This window comes from Suricata suricatta, chromosome 17 (assembly GCF_006229205.1).
Source record: "Suricata suricatta isolate VVHF042 chromosome 17, meerkat_22Aug2017_6uvM2_HiC, whole genome shotgun sequence".
Lineage (NCBI taxonomy): Eukaryota > Metazoa > Chordata > Mammalia > Carnivora > Herpestidae > Suricata > Suricata suricatta.
Window position 1 is genome coordinate 10,497,926 of NC_043716.1, and position 20,917 is coordinate 10,518,842.

At 57.7% G+C, this 20,917-nt stretch overlaps 1 protein-coding gene across 2 annotated transcripts; it reads right to left on the bottom strand.

Moving 5' to 3' along the window:
- Nucleotides 1-914: 914 nt before the first annotated feature.
- DRG2 (developmentally regulated GTP binding protein 2) lies at nucleotides 915-20,836 on the bottom strand. 2 transcript variants are annotated; one of them, XM_029928010.1, is made up of 13 exons: nucleotides 20,621-20,836; nucleotides 16,617-16,777; nucleotides 12,031-12,120; nucleotides 11,418-11,478; nucleotides 9,756-9,846; nucleotides 9,146-9,218; nucleotides 8,957-9,047; nucleotides 7,975-8,072; nucleotides 7,483-7,559; nucleotides 5,944-6,032; nucleotides 5,149-5,207; nucleotides 2,074-2,111; nucleotides 915-1,701 (listed from the first exon to the last, which is right to left on the bottom strand). In XM_029928010.1, exons 1-13 carry the CDS (start codon nucleotides 20,682-20,684, stop codon nucleotides 1,662-1,664), a joined length of 1,032 nt encoding a protein of 343 aa, XP_029783870.1. In that variant the 5' UTR covers nucleotides 20,685-20,836; the 3' UTR covers nucleotides 915-1,661. The 2 variants fall into 2 exon arrangements, with proteins under 2 accessions (XP_029783870.1, XP_029783869.1); XM_029928009.1 differs by having other exon boundaries at nucleotides 2,058-2,111; nucleotides 20,621-20,830.
- Nucleotides 20,837-20,917: the final 81 nt, after the last annotated feature.

The following is a 20,917-nucleotide window of genomic DNA, read 5'->3' on the forward strand; positions in this document are numbered from 1 at the left end:
TTCACAGTGAGTTAGGGGCAAGGCCCAGTTCTTCCACTGCCCTGTCCCTTCCTCCTGTACCTACATCCTGCAGGGAGGTACTTGGGGCAGACCCCAAGGGCTTGGGGCCAGGGTCTTCTTACCTGAATCCCGTGGCCTGCTCGCTGCCTGCATGCCACCGAACAGGGGTCCTGTGGCTGGCCCCAGGAGCACAGCCAGCCCCACAGAGCAGCTCGGCGTTGTGGGGAAGGGAGGCCCAGCCCACCACGCCGACCGCCTGGGGCCCCATGTATATTTAATGATGTCTATTATTCCTGTTTTGTCTCCGGAAAGGAGCCCCAGCAGCTGACAGAGGAGCCAAGAACAGCCTGGAAAGCTGGGCAGTGGGCCTGTTCCACACTCCAGCTGGACTTGAAGACCCCCTCCCCAGGGGAGCCCTCTATGTCTCCTGCCAGCCCGGTGCTTAGTAGCACCACAAAACCTGTTACCATTCATTCCCAAGAGGCATACCTCCTCCAGGAAGCCTCCTCCGTGGCTCAGAAGACCCAACTGGGATCCAAACCCCAGCTCTGCACTGTATAAGCCCAGGGCAAGGTGCTGCGGAGACAGCCCCACACTGACCCTGGTATGCAGCAGGGACTCTCCAGGCCTGTCCACTTCTGCCTTCCGAGCTCCCCGCTGTGAGAGCTCAAGGACTTTCTGGGGATGCAGCTTACCACGGCAGCCAGCCCTGGCCTCAGAAGGTGCCACATCCAGGGCCCACAGCCCCTGGCCAACCTTCCAGGGCAGAGAAGGAAGACCCCACGTTCTCCTCTGCAGTCCAGCCTTGGGCCTGCTCTCCCACAGACCAGGTTCCAACCCCCTCTGGTCGCCTCTCTTGGTGCTGGCCCTGACCTGGCCTGGAGTTCACCAAACTGACAGAGCCGTCCTCAATCTAAAAAGCAATTGTGTTCACTCTTTTATTTCAGAACGGAGAACAGAGACCAGGGGCTTAGAGAAGAAATACAGAAACCAAGAGCCAAAGCCTCTGTTCCAGGTGTCCGTGCAGGCTCCGGGTCCTGGGGTCCGTGCTGGGCAGCGGCTGCCCTTGGCGGGCAGTGCCTGCTCCTCAGGCCGAGGAAGGCATGAGCTGGGGCCTATAGCCACCATGGGGCAGCCCTTGAGGGGGAGAGGGGCAAGGGTCTGTCCTGGGAAGCCCCCTCCCCAAGGGCAGGCAAGCTCTTGAGGACCGAGGGGCAACAACAGTAACCACGGCTTCGAGGGGACCCGGGCAGGGTTGGTGCCAGCCCCAGCACCAAGCAAGCCATCAGCGTTAGACCCCAGCTCCGGGGTAGCAGGCAGCCTGCCCCTCTCCCCCGGTGCCTGAAGAGGGCCAGGGGTAGGCTGCCAAACACAGAACCCCGACACAAGGGGCCAGGCTCATGGAAAATGCCACCAGTCCCCCAACCATGTCCCTTTGCCCAACACTCTTCATCATCTGCCTACTGAAGAAACTTCTGGAAACAGCAGAGACTGGAGAGACCCCTTCCTGGGGCCTATGTATTTGTATTTTTCCTGTTTGGGCTTTGGTGTGTCCCGCTGGGGCTGACTCCCCGGGGAGACAGGGTGGGCAGGCAGGGGGCCCAGTGAGAGGTGCTACTTCTTGACAATCTGGATGACGTCTTCGTGCTCCATGGTGTGGGTCAGGCCCACCCGCTGTGGGCTGTACTTGGTGCTGGTGCCCTGGGGAGGGGGGCAAGCCAGAGGGGCCATGTCAGCCTCCCTACTGAGCAAGGCTGAGGCTGACAGCTATTACAGGAGGAAGGCGGGTGGGTGTACACGTTGCAGGGTGTGTGAATGCCAGTCTGAAATGGGGACCCCAGCGCTGGCAAACCGTTCCCCACCCCCATACAGGAGGAAGTCCCCAATGGACTGACCATCCCTGGATCCCAAGACGGGAGCGGCCCAAGTCCAGAACGGGTCAGCATGCATACCCCGTGAACTGGGACACCACGCAGGGTGGCATGAACACCTTGCCCCTGCCTAACCCAGGGGCGGCGCTGAGCATGACCCCGGCCCACTCCCGCCCAGAGACTCACCCACACCAGCGCGTACTTGAACTGGCTGGCGAGCGACCGGTGGATGCGGTGGCACTGGAGGATGGGAGAGGGTAACAGCGACATGAGCACCAAGCCCACCGAGCATGGCCACACACCCAAGCCCTAGGTCTGGGCCAAGCAGCATCCCCAAGGCAGGCGCTCTGCAGCACCGGCCTTGGGACCAGCACAAGCTGCACCCCAGGTGGCATCATGTGCACGGCTGCAAGCTGTCCTGACGCCCCCCACTTCCAGGCTGGCCCAAAGGCTGTGGAGCCCATTAGAAATGGTCTTGAAGCCATCCGTGGAAGGTCTGGACCTGGCTGCTGGCAGCCTTCCGCTGGCCCTGCCTGAATGATGACCCTGCCATACTCCTTTAGATGGGTGGCAGTGGCTGTCAAGACACTTCACCTAAGCCTGGAGTCACCACCCTGGTCACTGGTGCCCTGTGCCCTGGAGCCTCCCACCCATGCCGTCATCCACCTCTGCCTCAGGAATCCCAGAGCCCTTCAAGGAGGTTGGAAGGAGGGGACCTCAGAGGGGCAGCCAGCTCCTCCCTGGAGACTGGGGGCCCCTGGTTGTGCAGTGGAGGGGGGCTGGGGAGAGAGCTTCTGTGGGGATGCTGAGCCTGTGAGAACATTTCCTGAGCACGTATGGGGCCTCCTCTAGGTGGCCGTGCTGGGCAGGACCCTGCTGCCAGCGATGAGCAGAGAGCCATGCAAGTGGTTCCAACACTGTTCTCTAGAGCAGAGAGCGAATCTGTTGGCCCAGCGGTCGGCTCTGGGTTTTACGTCTTCTTCAGCTTGACCCCCAACAACAGAGCGGGGCTGCACACCCACAGGGAGTCCCCTGGGACCCTGACAGCTTTGGGAGCAGGGGGCAGACCGGCCCTGCCACGCTCGAGCGTATTGGACACTAGGAGCCATTTGCTGCGGGGCTTGGAGAGAGTTTCTTTGCACTTGTATCTTGGGGGCAATGGCAGGTCACACCCAGCTGTCTTTTCTACCATGGGAGAGGACATATGGGATGATGACAGGAAGCCCACTGCTGTTCTGTGCCCCCTGTACCCCCCACTTCTCCGAGCCCTGCCAGGTCCTCTCTGCCTGGGGGGGCTTATGGCCCACGACTCCTTCAGAGGCAGGGCCTTTGTCAGCTCTCAATCTGTACCAGGGCCTAGGCTGGGTGTTTCAGGGGTGGGGGGTCAGTTACCCCCAGATGAGGAAACTGAGGCACAGGGAGGAGGCTGACACAGGATGGGTGGAGCCAGGGTATGAGTGGCTCCATTGTCTAGCTGGGGCCCTACCGTCAGCATCTAGGCAGGCCTTTATTTATACTCTGTGGCACCTGGGACAGCTGGGTGTCCCAGGAGGGAGGCACCTGTGGGGAGGGTGAGCAGGGAGGAGGAGGCCATTCCAGGCTCTGGAGCAAGGGCCCCAAAGCCCCTCCTCTACCTCACTGGACTCTTGTCACCCTCGGGTCTAGCACTTCCTGCCCCCGTGCAGTTGATGACAAACAGCTGGCATCCCCCACACTCCCTCCTGCCTCTGGGCCTTTGAACCTGTCAGTCCACAGCCTGCAAAACCATTCTCGTCCTGCTCTCTCCCCCTTTTCTCCTCAGCAGGGGCTGAAGCCCTCCGTCCTCTGGGGCAAGCAGCCAGGGCCTGAGAGGGTTGAGAGCACCCGCAGAGCTGCGGGGTAGTCCCAGAGGGCCGGCAAGGGGGCGCCCGCACCAACGGCCGCCGGCTCACCAAGAGACACCTCAGTAGTCACAGGCTCCGAAACAGGCATGTAGTGCAAGGGCGCCCCCTGTCATAAGGAGTGACCTCAGGAATGTGGCTCCTGCTGGGCACGCCAGCCTTCAAGGCCAAGCCCCGCCCATTCCTAGCTGGCAGAGGCCTCGGGCTGGGCTTGCTGACTGAATGCACGCACGACCCCAGACGGCAGGCCAGCCCACCGCCTGTCCACAGTACAGATCCTGAGAAGACGTGAGCTGGACGGAAAACAAACCCCCAAAAACTAAAACCCGAGAAGATGCCTGTGTGGACCTGGAACAGCGCCCCAGGCACTAGAGCCATCACTTACTCCTGCAGGGCCTCACACACCTTCATAAAAGATGGTGCAGGGTCACATTCAGGGGACAGGGGACCGCTGTGCCTGCCACAAAACTCTAGACATGGAAGTGCACTCTCTTCTCCCTGACCCCACAGGCTGAGCTCAGAGCCCCTCTGCCTCAGGACCTTTGCATACCTTGCACTCCTGCCTAGGAGGGCTTCCACCACCCCTAACTCTTCATTGTCAGGTCCTACTTGGTCTACAGGCCCAGACAGGATGCCTCCCCCAAGACTACCTGGCCTCTCTGTGTCGACTCAGGGTCACTCCCTGTCCTCTTACTTTGGTCCACTCGCCCTTACGTGTGACTGCTTAGCTCTGGGATTGGGTATTTGGCATCTCTGACCCTGACGAACCCCGTTCTGGCAAGAACTGGGGCTGCTTTATCGTTGGTGCTCGATAAATGTGTTGAGTGTAAAAAGCATTCAAAACCATCCTGGGCTGGGGGGCGGGATGTGGGAGCAGGGACGGCAGCTGGGGCTGGCTGGGGCCCAGGGAGCAGCAGGGGCCCAGGGCATGGAGGTGGTTAAGTCTGAGCCCTAGCCCAGCACTGGGGACACACAACTTGGAGATAACAGCACAGAAAAGCCCCTGGGCAGAGGTTCCACCTGACTGAACAGCTGAACAGCTGTGGCTCTGAGGCTGCAGCACGGCTATGACAGCACGGCGACGACCACCACCTCCTGGATACGTGCCAGGCAGCACGGCACGCCGACCACTCACATGCTGGACCTCCCTCAACCCCACTGGGGTAGGCAGTGCCAGCCCTGCCGATGGGAGGGGTCTGCGGCTCCAGATGCAGCGCGGCAGGGGGCGGGCATGCAACCCCAGGTCTAACTCCAGAGCCTGTGCTAGGTCCCTCTGCCATTGAAGTGGGCGGTGGGGGGGGGGGGGGGGGGGGAACCCGGGAGACCCTTGGGCAAAACCCCGAAGCTGGGACAGAGAACTCCCTGGCCCACTGTCCGCACCAGTCTGGGCAACTCACCACATGCTCCACGGAGGCCCCTTTCCGGAGGATGATGGCATCTGTGAAGTCCGGCCTCTCTGCAAAAGTAGGGGGAGGCAACCACAGTTATGACCCCAAGCTGCTCCGTGGCTCCCTTCCATCAGGAGACAGACGCCCTTCCAGCCCCCAGCCTTGGCTTAACCTTCCCTCGCTATTCGGCACACTTGCCCTACAGGTCCTCGTGCAGGGTTCTACAACCTTGACTTTAAGACAGAAAACAAAAATAAACCCAAATCCAGGAGGGCCTGCAACCTGGTCAGCCATGAGAATAAGTCCAGCCACGTGAAGCATCTGGACAGAACTCATAAGACAGGACAGCTGCCGGTGACCAGTCAGGGGCAGCTGCATCTCCTCCCTTGCCGACAAGGTCAGGGCCGATGCGAAGGGCCAGAACTCAGCTGCCACGCCACAGGGTGTTTGTGAGGTGTGCGACCAGGGAGATGAAGGTTCCCATGTACTCACTCACCTGACCCAGGGGGCGTGCTCTTGCTAAGGAGGCCGGGAGGGGGGTTACTGCTGCCCTGGTGGGGAACCACAGGACAGCCTCTATCTCCTGCCCCTCCCCACCCCTGCCTCCCAGGGCATCAGGATCCACAAAGTGCCCTTCTCTACTGTAAAGCGCCAGCTCTGAAATGGGAGAAAAAGCTGACAGCTGTACATAGCAGGCTGAGCCAGGGGCACTGGGCTCTCTGGGTGCCGCATGCAGAGCGAGGCCGCCCACTAGAAAGGGTGAGGTTCAGCCTGTTTTCTGGAGGCACATGCTGCCTAACTCACGTCCTCTCTTCTTGGTGTAGATGCAGGTCAGGGCCAAGTACTCCCAAAGCATCTCAAGCAAGTAGTCCAGGTTCAGCTTCATGCCACAGCTGCCAGGGAGGAAGGCGGCCGGTCAGAGCGGCCCCACGGGCTCTGTTCTCGACAGCGAGGGCTGCTTTCTCACTGCTGCAGGGCCGGCCTCCATGTGGCTGGCCCAGGGACTGAGGCCAGTGTGGCCCGTCTGGCACCCATGGGGAACCAAGCCTGTAGTTCTGACAGCAGCTCAACACCAGCTGCCAGCGCCTCCGGCCACCGCCACGGTCATGCCCAACAGAGCTCAGTGGTCTCTCCTGGGGATCCCGGTGAGGAGGGCACATGGCATCACTAGGGGATGCAGGGCACTGGGAGGTGGGGCTTCCCTCCTGACACTGCCGGAAGGAGAACACCCAGCACAGCGCAGCCTCGGGGCAGGGGGTTTTGGTGATGGGGTGGCTCCTGGCTGGATCGTTTACAGAAGCTTGACCCTGAGTGGGCACCTGACCTCCACTGACATGCTATTGGCATAGCAGGTGGAGGTGTGGTGTGGAGGTGAGCTCATGCCCTGAGACCTGCACGTCCTCAGGCAGCCCCTGAAGGGAGCGGGAGAGGAACTAAGGCCACCCTTCGGGAGGGACGCTCACTCTCTGCTGCTCTTGGTGGTAGTGGGCAACGCCCTGGAGGGGATCCGGGACCTTCACCCATCATTTGCACCAGTCACCCCAACCCCTTGGCCACTCAGCATCTGGTTCCCTGTAGCCGTGCCTCAGTGTAAGGGTACAGACTGCCCTGTGAGGCCTGGGAAGCCGGCAGAGCAGAGCACACGGGCTGGACTGCTCCCAAGGAGGAACCCGCAGGGGCTGGAGAAGTAAACTACAGCCCCTAGGACTCACCCCTGTAAGGAGGGCAGGGAGGTGGGACAAGGATGGCCCCACCCACCAAGGACTTGGGTTCCCTTTTCCCTGTGCCCTGCGGTGGGACCCACATCTTCCCGAGGAGCAGGAGCATCTGTCTCACACTCTCGGGATTTCTCAAAAAAACTTTTTTCACGTTTATTTTTGGGAAAGAGAGAAAGACAGAGCATGAGTGGGGAAGAGGCAGAGAGAGGGGGAGACACAGAATCCAAAGCAGGCTCCAAGCTCCAAGCTGTCAGCATAGAGCCCGAATTAGGGCTCAAACTCACCAACTGTGAGATCATGACCTGAGCCAAAGTCAGACACTTAACTGAATCACGCACGTGCCCCTTGGGACTTCTGAGCTCTGTGGTTAACGACTAAACTATAAAGCCTCTTAATGATTCTTGTCTATTTTCCTTGGTGGATAAAATCCTTCTGTTACCTTAACCAGAGCCCAGCCCACATCATTTGCTCTGCCCAGGCCGACCCAGGGTAGGACCAGGCCAAGGTCAAAGGCACTATTAAGATGGTCTCCTCTGTCCTGGGCGTGCATGTGGGGACTTTGCCTGGCCAACATGGCTGGGAGGCCCGACAGGCCGCACACACAAGAAGGTGCTGGGACCCTCACCTGATGACCACACTGTTGGGTTTCCGGGCCAGGCGGTCCACTTCTTCCATGGAGATCTGGTCGATTTTGTTATAAACCTGGGATTGAGAAGCAGTAGGTGGGTGTTGGGGTTGGAAAAGAATACAGTAGTGCAGGAAAAGGGTCCCCGAATGCCACGACCCTGCCCACGGCACCTCCTTCCGCGGGCCGCAGCACAACAGGGGCAGGGGCCGGGGCTGATGCCAGTGTCCTCCCTCCCCTGCTGCCTCAAGGACAGGGAAACGTTGTAGGGGCCTGGGGCCGCTGTCCACCCCAGGAGGGAAGGCTGGGCTAAACCCTAGCGTCAAGCTAGGCTGCTCTGCAGAACTCACGCAGCCACCAGGGAAGAGGAGCGGTGAGGGGGAAGGCAGCTTCGGGCTCTTCTGGCCCCTCTGGGAAGCCTGTCTCCCATCTGGGTCACCCTGGGGCCAGCCTCCCTCCTGCATGCGCACCCCAGGGCCCGGTGCCACTTACATACAAGCAGGGCATGTACACCCGGTTGCCCACGATCACATCGATGAACTCATCCGGGGAGCAGTCTTCTCGGAAGAGTACCTCTGCGTTGAAGATCTCTGAGGGGCTCGGATTAAGGGCCACCTGGGCACCAGCAGCCCCCAGCCACCCCTAGTGCCCCCACGGGGGAGAGGCCCCGATGCCGAGTTAGGAAATGCAGTTCTGAAAAGGACCTCAGAGGTCATCTGCTTTGGACATTTTACAAGCTTTTAAAGTGTGGGGCCTGCCCTCATTTTTTCCAAAAGGAACCACGAAACGTAAAGTGTCAATCAGTGGTTTCAATCTTTCCCGTTAGGCAAGAAGTAAAACGCACTTGCCAGAAAAGTTCCCCAAAGTACCTCAGTGCACCCCAGGTTTTGGTGCCAGGAGCACTGTCTACAGTGGTCTAACCCAGCCTCCCTCATGCAAAGCTCTCCTCTGGAGGCCACCCTGCCTTTGCTTGCATACCTGTGGTAATGGGGGCCTCATCACCTTGCGACAGGCTATGTGCAAGGTGCTAAGTGACTTCTTCATATGCTGAGCTGCCCTGCCCCTGGGACCCCGCCCTGCCCTCCAGAGATTCACCCAGCCCCCAACGTTACTTCAGCAGTGACCAGTCAGGCCCCTGGTTCTCCCCGAGGCTTCCCCAGGCCAGGAGCCCCCGATCCTCGGGGGCTGTTTCCCTCACCACCTCATCTTCCTACCAGACGTGACTGGCTGCCAGTGCCCAGTACCTGGCAGGGAATCAGGGAGCTGCTGTGGAGTGCACGGCTGTGGCTGGGCCAGCCTGCAGCCTGGTGAGCACGGAGGCAACAGGGACAGGAAGTGGCCCATGTCACTGCAGCTTTCCTGGCGGCTGCTCGGATGGATCTGGGGTGGCTTGGGGTGGTCTGTGATCATCCTGGGCCACAAAGCCTCCCTCTTGTCTCGGTTGCCCGTCCCCTGCCACTTTTGGGGAGGATACTGTACTCGTGCAGAATCAACTGCACCAGCTTTTCTGAGCACTGGGTCAGTGTGACTGTGGAGTTAAAGGAGATGCCACCACCTTTCTTAGGCTGCAGAAAAAGAGAGGAAGGGAGGGCGGCTCACAAAGGGGCAGCTGCAAGCATCCCGGGCCCGCCCGTGCCTGGCCTTCAGGTGGGAGGGGCCTCACCTTGAAGTAGATGTTGGGCTTGTGCTTGTTGAGGCGGATACCCACGGATTCCAGTTCCTTTTCCAGCAGAGACCTGGGCAGAACCCACACGAACCTTCACAGGCGTCCAGGGGCAGGCCGAATGGCTCCCGTGTTACACGGGAAGCCCTGCCCTTCTACCCACCACTAGGAACCCAGAACGTTCCTTCCCAACAACCCAAAGCTGCTGAGGAGCCTCTGGACCTTCTGCTCAGTCCAAGGGAGACTGGCTGGGTCTGCGACCTGCTCCCGGTGGGTTCTGGGTAGCAACCGAGGCACCCCGGCCTCTGCAGGCAGGAGCCAGAGCCAGCATGGGGCTGGTGGCACAGGCCTCAGCCATCACAGCATACCACAGTCCCCAGCCCCCGGACATCTCCATGCCACATGTGAGCCTCAGAGAGGACACTCCAGGCTAACTGCAGGGGTTAAGGCTGTGGACAGTCCTGACGCTGCTCGCATGTGTGAGAGGCCCAAGCACCTCTTGGATCATCCATCACAATCAGGGACGCAGCAGCCGGAGCCACGGGGCCCCGCTACCACACCCAGGGAGCCCCCAGACATGTTAGCCTGTCCCCCATCCCCCAGTGCGGACCTCTGCACTTCTCCCTTGGTGGCATCCAGCATCATGATGACGACGTCAGCCGTGCGAGCCACAGCAATCACCTGCCGGCCACGGCCCTTCCCTGGACAGGCGGAGAGACACGGTTACACAGTGACACAGGCACAACCCGTGTGACTCCCGGAGCCCCAGACTCCTGTCCTCTATAGCTCCACCATGGTCTCCGCCATAGGCCAGCCCCCGGCTGTGGTTCCCTTGGCATTTTTCTCTAACCCAAATGCTGTTTTACTCATGGAAACTTGTTTTAGAAAGTAATCCGACATCACCGCCTCAGAGGAAGTAACATTCTCTCTCCGTCCCTCCTCTGCAGCAGGCCACATGCTAAGTGCTTCGTGCACATTTCCTCATTTAAGCCTCCCAACTATTCTATATGGTCAGTGTTATCGTGCCCATTTTACAGATGAAAAAACTGAAGCTTGGTTTAGAGACACTCAATCCCTTGCTCAAGGTTACAAAGCTAGTACGCTATCAGGATTTGAACATCTGCCCTTTCTCAAAGTGCGGCGATATAACCCACCCCCAACCCAAGGACTGCAGAAAGGACCACGTGAGACACGGCAGGAAGAGGTACTTAGGAGCTGCCACACAATGATCAGATCCTGTGGTCACGCCACCGCCACAGAAGTCAGGCACCTTGCCGAGGCCGCAGCACTAGGATCAGGTAGTGTGGATTGCAACCAGGACCTGCCTCCCTCAGAGAATGGGGGTGCTGGGCCCGTGACCTCCCAGGGCCAGCTGCCTCCTGACACTACCTGTGCACTTCCCTCACAGTGGCCGGACCACCACCTGGCTCTGCGATGCTGGCCGGGACAGCAGGTTCCTGGGGGACCATCACCATTTCCACCGGCCCAATGCAAGTAGACAGGACTCTGCCCTGATGGGGGCACTGGGGTACGGAAGTGTGCAGAGGTGATGGCAGCCGGACCCCCTGGGAGGAGCCCTCGATGCCCAGACTGGGCGGGGCTACTGGGCCAGAGAGGTGGGCGCCAAGCCTGGCCCTGCCACTTGATGGGTGGAGAGTCGTTTAGGGCAGACCCTTTGCCTGTCTGTCCCTGAGGTTCCTCCTGGCTATGAAAAGGAAATAATGACACTTCCTAAGTCACAGGACTATGTGAGGAGTAAGTGAGATAATGGTCAGCGCAGGACCCGGCACTAGCCAGTGCTCGATAACCATCAGCTGGTGACCTCTTCCGCAATGCTGCACGCAGCCACCTCCCACCAGACGCCACAGGCATGTTCCTATCTCAGGAAACAAAGACAAAACAAAGGACAGCGCCCCAGGGCGAGGAGCACGGCCTGAACTAGCCAGCTGATAAGTGGTCAGTCCTTGCAGGGGTCCGTCCAGGGACACGCTGTAGAAGTGGGAATTCAAACCTGCCAGCTGAGTTGCGTGCCCTTGGGCAGGTCCCTTCACCATGCTGGGCCTCAGTCTCCCCGGCTTTAACAAGGGGCCTGCCAGGACTGTGTGAGGCCAGAGGCCCTGGAGCACAGGGCGCTGTACCCACCCGTACCTGTGGAGCCCTGCAGCCACGTCCGGTTTACCGATGAGGCCCGGACACCAAATCCCTAGGGAGGAGGACAGGCTGGGGTGCCAAGACCCACTCTGTCTCCCGCCCACCTCGTCCCACTCCCTACCTTGTGCTGCGCCTTCAATGATCCCAGGAAGGTCCAGGAGCTGGATGTTGGCTCCTTTGTACTAGGACACGGAAGAGAAGGTAAGGGGAGGCAGAGTCACCGCAGAAGGGCTTGCCTGAACCCAGGACCCCCACAACGGCTGGCAGCCCCGGGGGCTACTGGAATCCCAGGGCTTAGCTTGGGGCCAGGCCCACACCTGCTCCAGCTCGGCACAGCCCGGCACAGCCCGGTTCCACACCTTCGAGCTGAGGAGCCCTCACAGAGGCTCCTCTGGAGTTTTTACAACCCCACATGCTCGTCACTAGCGGTGACCAGCACCGCACAGAAACATCACTTCTCCATGGAGGCTCCAGCCCCAGGACCCCAGCTGCCCGAGGCCTTGAAGTTTTCAGTGAACAGAGGAATACAGCCAACCACCACCGAGCAACCCACGCTGGTGGCATCTCTGGGGTTCCAGCAGCCAGAATCCTTCGAGGTGCCAGGGCTTGAGGGCCAAGAAGCTCAGTGTGGAGGCTTCCCCCACCCAGGGACACCCCATACACTGCACACATAACATAATCACAAGCCCAAGCATGTACCCTTTCCCTTCCGGAACCCAGCACCCCCAACTTACTTCGATGACTCCAGGGATACATGTCAGGGTTGTGAATTCGTAGGACGCGGCCTCGCTGGCTGTGGAAGTCATTAGACTCAAGAAGGTGGACTAGGAGAAAAAGGAGGTCATTGTAGTGAGGAGTCTTGGCTCAGCTTCCTTCGAGAATCCCCACAGGCCAGGGGCCTGCTGCATGCAAGCAGCACAGACTCCCCCCTCAGCCTCGGTGTGGGGACCTGGGCAGCTATCAAGAAAACAAGGCTGGAAAGGTCACCTCTGGCTCAGCCCAGGGCAGGCAGGGCACCAGAAGGCCACTCCATTCCTCAGAGGCCCCAGGGTGGACAGAGCAACCTTGTTTCTAAGTGGGATCCCCAACTAAATCACCCAACCCTGCACTCCTTCCTGGGCCCCAGAGAACTCCAAGCAGGCAACAGCCCTTGGCACTCAAAGTGGCTGCTCACGCAGGGAGGGGTGAGATGCGCAAGGAGGCAGATGTGGTCTGAGACTGAGCCAAATGGCGGGAGAGGGTATTGCCAGGCAGGAAGGGGTGAGCTGGGAAGGATCTGGATGGGAACATTAATGCCACGGTTCACTGTGGGACCAGAGCCATGGCCTGGCGGGGAGTTAGAGAGACCTGGCTCCCCTGGGCAAGAAATTTCATCCTCTGAGCCTCGGAGTCCTCATATGTAGGCTGGCCACCCGCTCGCCCCTACCGCGTGGGGCTGAGTGGGGTTAGAGGAGGTGATGAGGCACCCAGGGAGCCAAGCCCCGAGCATGGCGAGACCACAGCAATGGATGCAGTGGCCCAGAGGGCCAGCAGAGCAGTGGGCAGAGCCAGCAGGGCCAGAGAGCCAGCCCTGGCCTCCTGCCCCCATCCTAGTCAGCAGGACACCGGGAATAAAAAGCCCGAGATGCAGTTGTGACAGGGCTGCCTGGGCCGTGCCCCTCACTGACACCCAGGAAGGCTAGGGGCACATCTCACTCACATATCCTCAGACCCTGAAGAAACACGGCCCTCAAATCCAGACATTCTCTGCCTTGGGGACCTCTTAGAAACTCGAGGCAAGATAAAAGCCTGGAGGGGTAGACAGGTATGGATAGGCGGGGTGGCCCGAGAGCAATGGCCTCCCAGACTCTGAGTGATGGCTGCTGGAGGCTAACGGGAGGTTGTTTGGCCTCTGCACGGGGAGGCCCGGACTCTCCCATGACTGGAGAGCCCAGATCCCCAGCAGGGCGGTGGCCCTGGCCACAGGGCCAGACCCTCAGGGGCACAGCCCTTGGTAAACAAAGCGGCTTCTCCCAGCCTGGGCTTTTCATCTGGAAAAGGAGGCCTTGGCAGGTTGGAAAGTAAAATCAAAACAAAAGGTGAAACGGATGGAGTCGACGATAAACGCCTGAAGAATTATCGCCTGAAAACACTTACCTGTCACCGTGGGGGACAGCTATGACCCAACACCTTGCTGGTCATTTACAGGACACACAGAAGCCTCTGTCCTGCCTTTCCAGGAACTTTTTCAGGCTAACTGAAGAGTGACCCTGCTGAGAGAAAGTGCTACTCTCTTGAGGAACCTCAGCTAATTAGTGAGGAAGGAAGAGAACTAGAAAGTCGACATTTGCAACCACTAACAAAACTCGCAGGCAAGGACAGTTCACTGGCGCCAAGGACACCAGGAGGATGTCAGTGGGGCCTGACTTCTGCACACGGCTGCAGGGCCATTCCTGTCACCTGGGGCGGGGAGGCTAACGCAATTATGCGAAGACAGGGTATCCCTCCCTTTAACCCAGGGGTTCTGGGAATGCAGCCCGCTATCAGGGGCCTTCCGGCATGGTGCAAAACGAGGCCACCCCTTCTCCTATGTGGAACCAGGCCCCACGTCCTGGGTTTCTACCTGACTTCGGCTCACAGGAAAAACAATGAACAGATGAACAAGCTAAGACACACCGCAGGGAAGCAAGCAGATGACGCCAGAGCACGGACTTTCTGTAGGACCACTGTATGGTCTCTTTACTGCTAGGGTCTTGAAAAAAGGAACCGTTCTAGATTAAAGCAGATGGAGGAATAACACATACGGGGGCCACATGTGGTCATTTTGGGGTGAGTGTTGAAACCAGAATACGGTCCAGGCATTAGATGATTAAGTTACTGTTAATTTTGTCTGGTGTGATAAACAGTTTGTGGCTCAGCAGGAAAATATTCTTATCCTTTAAAGGTAAAGCTTAGGGGCGCCTGGGTGGCTCAGTCAGTTAAGCATCCGACTTCGGCTCAGGTCATGATCATGTGGTCTGTGAGTTCAAGCCCTGCATCAGGCTCTGTGCTGACAGCTTAGAGCCTGGAGCCTACTTCCGATTCTGTCTCCCTTTCTCTCTCTGCCCTTCCCCCACTAATGTGCACTCTCTCTCTCTCAAGAATAAACATTAAAAAAAATTTTTTTTAAAGGTAAAGCTTAAATACTAAGGGGTCAAAGGTAACAAAGCATGATGCCTGTAATCTACTCTTAAATGGTTCAGTCAAAACAAAAACAAAAGCCCCTACGAATGCACACAAATAGGAGGAGATGGCGCAATCTGGAAAAACCGATGGACCCAGGTGGCAGGGACCACTCTATTTGTTCTTCCATCTCTCCTGCGCCTCTGGAAATTTCTATTACACAAAATTGGGGAAAACGAGAAAGGGCCAGAAAGACAGGGATCTGGAAACCACACCAGGATTGAAGACTGTGGGTGCAGTCAGCCGGCAGAGGGCACAGTTGGGGATAGTCCGGCCTCTCCAGAGGGGCTCCTGCAGAGCGGGCTCCTGAGGGGCTGAGGTGGGGGCCCCTGTGCTGCTCGCGTGCAGCTAAGGAGTCCTAAGTGCCATCACTACGGGTATCTGAGCGCTGGCCACGTAGCCACAGGCCAAATGGGCGTTGAAAGGGGCAAGCAGGCCTGGAGGAGGCGCCCCGGGGGTGGGAGTCACAGTGGCTCCCTTCCAGGGCGTTTCACCACTTTCCGGCTCCAGCAACCTTCCCGTCCCCATCCTACCTGCTCAGCTGACAGAAACACAGAAGTGGTGTTGTGTCTCCTGAGCGCACACGGAGGACAAGGGGCAGTGCACCCAGCGGGCACTGATAAGGTCCCACTGGGCTCAGAGCGTTCCCGAAGATTAAGAAGCCCCTGCCAGACCCCTGGAGGGAAGCCTTCTGCAGACCCTGGCCCTGCTCACAGCCCGGCGCTGACGCAGCTTCACGTGTGGGGGTGTGTGAGCAGACACCAGAGACGTTCCACAGTCCCCCGTGGAGGCGGCTAGAACTCCTTCGGCGGGTAAATGGCGTGTGCTGACAGCCACTTCGAAAACCCACACCTAGAGCCGCCGGCACTCGCTAGGCGGGATGTGTCCTCCAGAAACACCAGCTCCGGCCCACAAAGATCCAGGTCCAGGGACGGTCAGTGTGGCACCGAGCGGGCAAACCAAAGCCGGGGGGCGACCTCGCTACCATGGCAGGGGAGGGAGGGAGCAGACTGCTGACGGCGCTATGACCACAGCGCGGGATTCTAGGCAGCCCTCAAGAGAGGAGGTAACTCGAATGAATGAATGAGACGGACGTCCATGGGGAAGTGAAAATGCCAGGGGCCAATGTGGCTGTAATCGCATTGTCAGAGTGGGTGTGTGTGGGCGCGCATGCAGGCGTGTGCAGAGCCAGAGCAACCCCCACCTCCTGTGATACACACACCCATTACACAGGCCAAGGGAAAACAAAACCAAACCCATACAAAGTGGCGTTGGGCCTGCAGCGAGCCGGCAGTGAGAGCTGCTACCAACTGCCCCTAATCCGCGGCCCAGAGCCGCAGGAGAGATGGAAGAACAAATAGAGTGGTCCCTGCCACCTGGGTCCATCGGTTTTTCCAGATTGGAACACCGTTTTAGCTGAAATGGTTTAAAAGCTATTCCGCCAGCGCCTGTCCGAGCCCCTGGTCACTGTTCCCTTGGCCTATATCTGAGCAGGGCTCCCCACTTCCGACCTATTATCCACACGACAGCCAGAATGATCCTGCTACGAAGTAAGTCAAAGCCCAGATCTTGCTTTCTCATAGGTCCTCCAAGAAAAGGAACCCAGGCTCCCCAGAAAAACGGCCGACTCTAGGGCTGGGGCAGGGAGCACACAGGATGAGCCGGAAGCATCCTGGAGGTACCAGAAGGGGAGGAAGTGGGTCTGAGCAGCCTTCCTGAACCCCTGACCTAAACTCTGCCCCTGCCCTGCGTACCCCTCCAGATCAGGCCTCTCCAGGCGTCCACTGTCTGCGTCCTGACTCTTCTCCCCCAAGAAGGGGGGTGCTGGGTGGGCAGGCACAGGACCATCATTCCCTATCGTGTTACCAGTGCCTGGTGGAGCCTGGCACAGGTGCCCACTCAGTGCACATCTATGTGCGACGGACAGTCAGGGCCTGAGCGGAGACAGGAAACGGTGGTCACCATGCAGACTGATAAAGGGGTGGAGACCTGATCCAGGGGGAGGCCGGGTCTGCTCGGTCCCTGGAGCGAATTCAGAAAGGCAGCTCGAGGAGGTGCAGACAGTCGTGTTTGGAGACAGGCTGCTTCCTCCCCAAGGCCCACGCTGACCATCACTGACCTTACCCACAGAGGGAAATCCAATCAGCGCCACGCGGGCGTCACCCGACTTCATGACGTCGAAACCCTCTCCCTTGGACGAGGCCGATTTGGACGGTTCCAGCAGCTGCGCCCGATACTTGGCGAGTTTTGCTTTCAGCAGGCCCAGATGGTACTCAGTGGCTAAAGGATGTAAAGCAAGACAGAAGGTAAGTATCCAGGGTCCCCAAGCCCTGTGGGTCAGGTGCAACCCCACACACAACCAAATGCTGGTTGGAAACATCAGGACAAGATGGCAATGTGCCCTTAGCCCCTTGCTTCACTTAGGATACAAGCTAATCTCCTTATTGAGACAGCACAACCCTGTCAGTGGTCCCCAACAGGGACAGCACAGTCCCTGGGGTGTTCTGGAGGATGTTTTCTGTAGTCAGTGTGAGGGTGAGGTCCCTAGTGCCATTTATCAGCCAGGGGACCCACAAGATATGAGTCAGTCTGGTACCGACAAGAACTGTTCCATGCGATGGTATTTTCCCAGCCCTAAGACATCTGCAGAGGAAAACCTGGGTTAGGAGCACCGGGACCTAGAGCCTAATTCTGTTTCACAAAAAGAAAACGTCAGGACATTTTCTTACAGTGTTAAAAGACACTGAAATTTCCAGGAATGCCACTACTGTGCATGTCAAGGAGAGTCAGGGCGCCTGGGTTGCGCAGTTGGTTAAGCGTCCAACTTAGGCTCAGGGCATGATCTCACAGTTCATGGGTTCGAGCCCCATGTCAGGCTCTATGCTGACGGCTAGCTCAGAGCCTGGAGCCTGCTTCAGATTCTGTATCTCCCTCTCTCTCTGACGCTCCCCTGCTCTCACTGTCTCTCTCGGTCTCTCAAAAATAAATAAAAAAACATTAAAAAAAAAAAAGGAAAGAGTCTAGCATGTTGTTTCAGACATTACCCAGAGGTGCTCATTGCCTTGGGACCCCAGGCAGCCAACTGTGGGGTACCTGAGTCACCAACCTAACACACTGTGCACCGGTTATGTGTCATGGTGAAGGCCACATACCCAGCGATTCTGCCCAGAGGTGCAAACATCTCACCACTTTGTTATAATGTCACTGTATCTTGGCTGGGCCCCAACATTTAAATATTGAAATAATCGCTATTTTAATTATAAATTACTTTCCTTTTGCTCTGCCTTTATATTAGGGCATGATACTGATTTTTCTCATTTTATTATATGTGCTGTGAAGCAAGCACAGTACTAGTTTTTCTCAAATTTGGTGTGCAAATGCTGCACCCCTGATGGGGAGCAGTGTATCACGACGGTAAAGGTGTCACAAAATCTTCGCTATGAAAGTGGGCTGTGACTTGGTAACCTGGTCCCTCCCTCCTGCTCCAACATCTCCTTCTACTCTCCTTTATTTACTGTATTCCAGCCATGGTGGCTTTCTTTTTGCTTCCTCAGGACATGCTGATACCATTCGTGCCTCAGGACCTTTGTGTTTGCTATTCCTTCCATTTCAACCCTGTCTTCTGGGGGCCGGCTCCTTCTCAACATCTGAGGCTCAGTTCAGATGTCACTTGTTTAAAGAGGTCTCCCCTGCTCAGCCGGAGGGGGTGGTGGGCAGTGTCCCGCAGAGGCCCACAGTCCCATTCCTGGCCATCTAACTTTGGAAAAGTTCCTAAATCTTCTTGTCTATCATTTTCTCAATATGCACAGCAGGGATGTTATCAGCAGTAACCACTCCACTGGACTTTTGTAAGGCTTAAAGGAAGCGCTAAGAATAATGCTTAGCACCTTAAGCACCCAAGAAAAGTTGGTGGTTGTTATGATCCACAGTAACCCCCGCCCTTCCTCAGGCCCCCGCTCTGCTTCATGAACTTGTGTATTGTCTTCATGGCTCTTACTGCCATTTGAAACTATCTTGTTTCTTTACTTCCCTCACTCAAATGGGGCAGGACTCCCAGTCACCCGCGGCACAGGGCACGTACTCAGGAAATGTCTAACAAGTGAATAAGTGACTGGACAGCAGCGAGGAGAAAGTGGTCAAGAATGGGTTCGGGAACCATCAGCCTCATCTGGTCCTTCCTGTCATCCTAGCTCGTAAGAATCTGAGTACCTCTGAAGGGAAGGACTAAGTCTTAACCCTTAAATCACCCTTCCGTCCCCTCTCCAACGACTGCCAAAGTGGCCGCAAGTCTAGCCTCCCTACTACGTTCCTTGATCCTGGGCAGCCAGTGGGAGCTTTTAAAACAGAAATCAGACTAGGTCTCTCCCCTGCTTAACACCCTCCACTAGCGCCCGCTGCCCTGAAAACGTAACTCAGACTCTTCCCCATGACCTGCAAGGCCCTGCATGACAAGCCCTTTCCTTTCCCATCACCACATTCCAGCCCTGGACCTTCAGATCCTCAAACAATGCAGCTTCAGTCCTGCCTTAGTGACATTCGTTCCTCCGCTGGAAACAGTCTTGCCCCAGATCTCTGCATGGCCAGTACCTTCTCATTCCGGTCTGAACTCAAATGTCCCCACTCATGGGGGTTTTCTCTGATCATTCCGCCTCAGTAGACCCCACCTTCACCCTCACCCCCACTCTTGATGTATCACCCAGTTTGCCTTCACAGCATTTACTGCTGGATGAAACCATCTTATTTATTTATTAGTTTACAGATTATCCACTGGAAGGTCAGCACCACTGAGAGCGAGGATGTGTCTGCTGTGCTGATGGCCTTAACCAGAGTGCCTAGCACATAGTAAGGGCTCAGTTAAGATTTACATCAGGAGGGGCACCTGGGTGGCTCAGTTGGTTAAGTGTCTGACTGTTGATTTCAGCTCAGGTCATGATCACAATGTTTGTGAGTTTGAGCCCCTCACTGAGCTCTGCGCTGACAGTGCAGAGCCTGCTTGGGAGTCTTTCTCTTCTCCTCTCTCTGCCCCTTCCCTGCTCATGCTCTCTCCCTCTCAAAATAAATAAACTAAAAAAAAAAAAAAAAGACTTACATAATGAATGAAAGAAGCCCCCCAACTTCTCAGCCTCCAGAACTCAATGGAGCCAAGAAAGGACAGACATGGAGAGCAGCCACTTAGTATCCCCTGCTTCCTGCTCCCGCAACCTCACAGCAGGACTGGCTAGACACCGGGCCCCACCCTGGCCGGTCTTACCCCCCATGACTCCAGATCCTCCTGATCTAGATTGTTCTAGATCTAGAACTGTCCCACCCACACACCATGCTCACCTGGACTCCCGAGATTTTGCCTCCGTAGTGCCCCTCACCTGCAGTACCCGCCCTTCAGCAGCTCAAGTCCCACCTCCTCCTGGAAGCCTTCTTGGGCATTTGTTTCTCCCCACTGCTCTTCTCCCACAGACTTTTCCAACGCTTACACTCTGAAGCCTAGATTTGATCCTTCATGATGTGCTACCTACGTTGGGGCTTACTTTAAATACTTAGTGCTTACCATGTGCCTAGTACTTTGCACATGCTATCTGGTTTAACCTAGCTGTGGGCTAACATGAGACGGGCGGGGGGAACGAGGACACTGAGGCTCAGAGAGGTGACGTGACTTTCCAAGCTCTCACAGCTGGTACTGGTGGCGCTGGAGTTCAAATCCAGGTCCGCCAGACTCGAGTCGTGATGGCCTCTGTTCCCGAGGTGCTGGGTGAGGCTGCACCTGTGAAAGGTGTCCTCCTGGACTTGCCAGCACAAAGCGGGAGAGCGCCAACTCCCCAGGCCCGACCACCAGAAGACGCGGGTTTGAACCCAGACCGTGCCTCTCTGGGTCAGATGCTGGCTGTGCGCTGGGATTTCTCTACTCGGTCAACTGGTCTGCCACCAAGCAGAGTCACTGGGATCGTTGGCAATCAGACCAGCATGGTCCCGCCTGCCTCGGGCGCGCTGGGAGACGAGGTCACGTCTCTGGCACTTCTCTGCGACCTTCGAGCCCGCTTCAGCTCTATCGCTGGAGTTGTTCCCCCATTTTACGGACAGGAAAACTGAGGCGGGCGGAAAGGAAGGCCCCGCCAGGCCGGCCCTCACCCTTGTTCTTCTGCGTCCGAGCGATCTCCTTCTCGATCTCGGAGATCTTCTCCAGGATCCCCATGGTGGCGGCTCGACCGGGCGCACCGATACAGACGACCGCGGCACCTGGAATTCCGCCCTCTCGGCGGCGGCCGAACTGCGTGCGCCCGGAAGCGCACAGAGAACAGCGTCCTCGTGCGCCCGGCGCTCCGGGATTCAGAGTCCGGACGGGCACGTCGAGCGGAGTGCTAGACACATTGGTTCCGCCCGCTGGGCCGGCGGGGCGGGCCTCCCCACCAGCGCCAGCTAAGGACC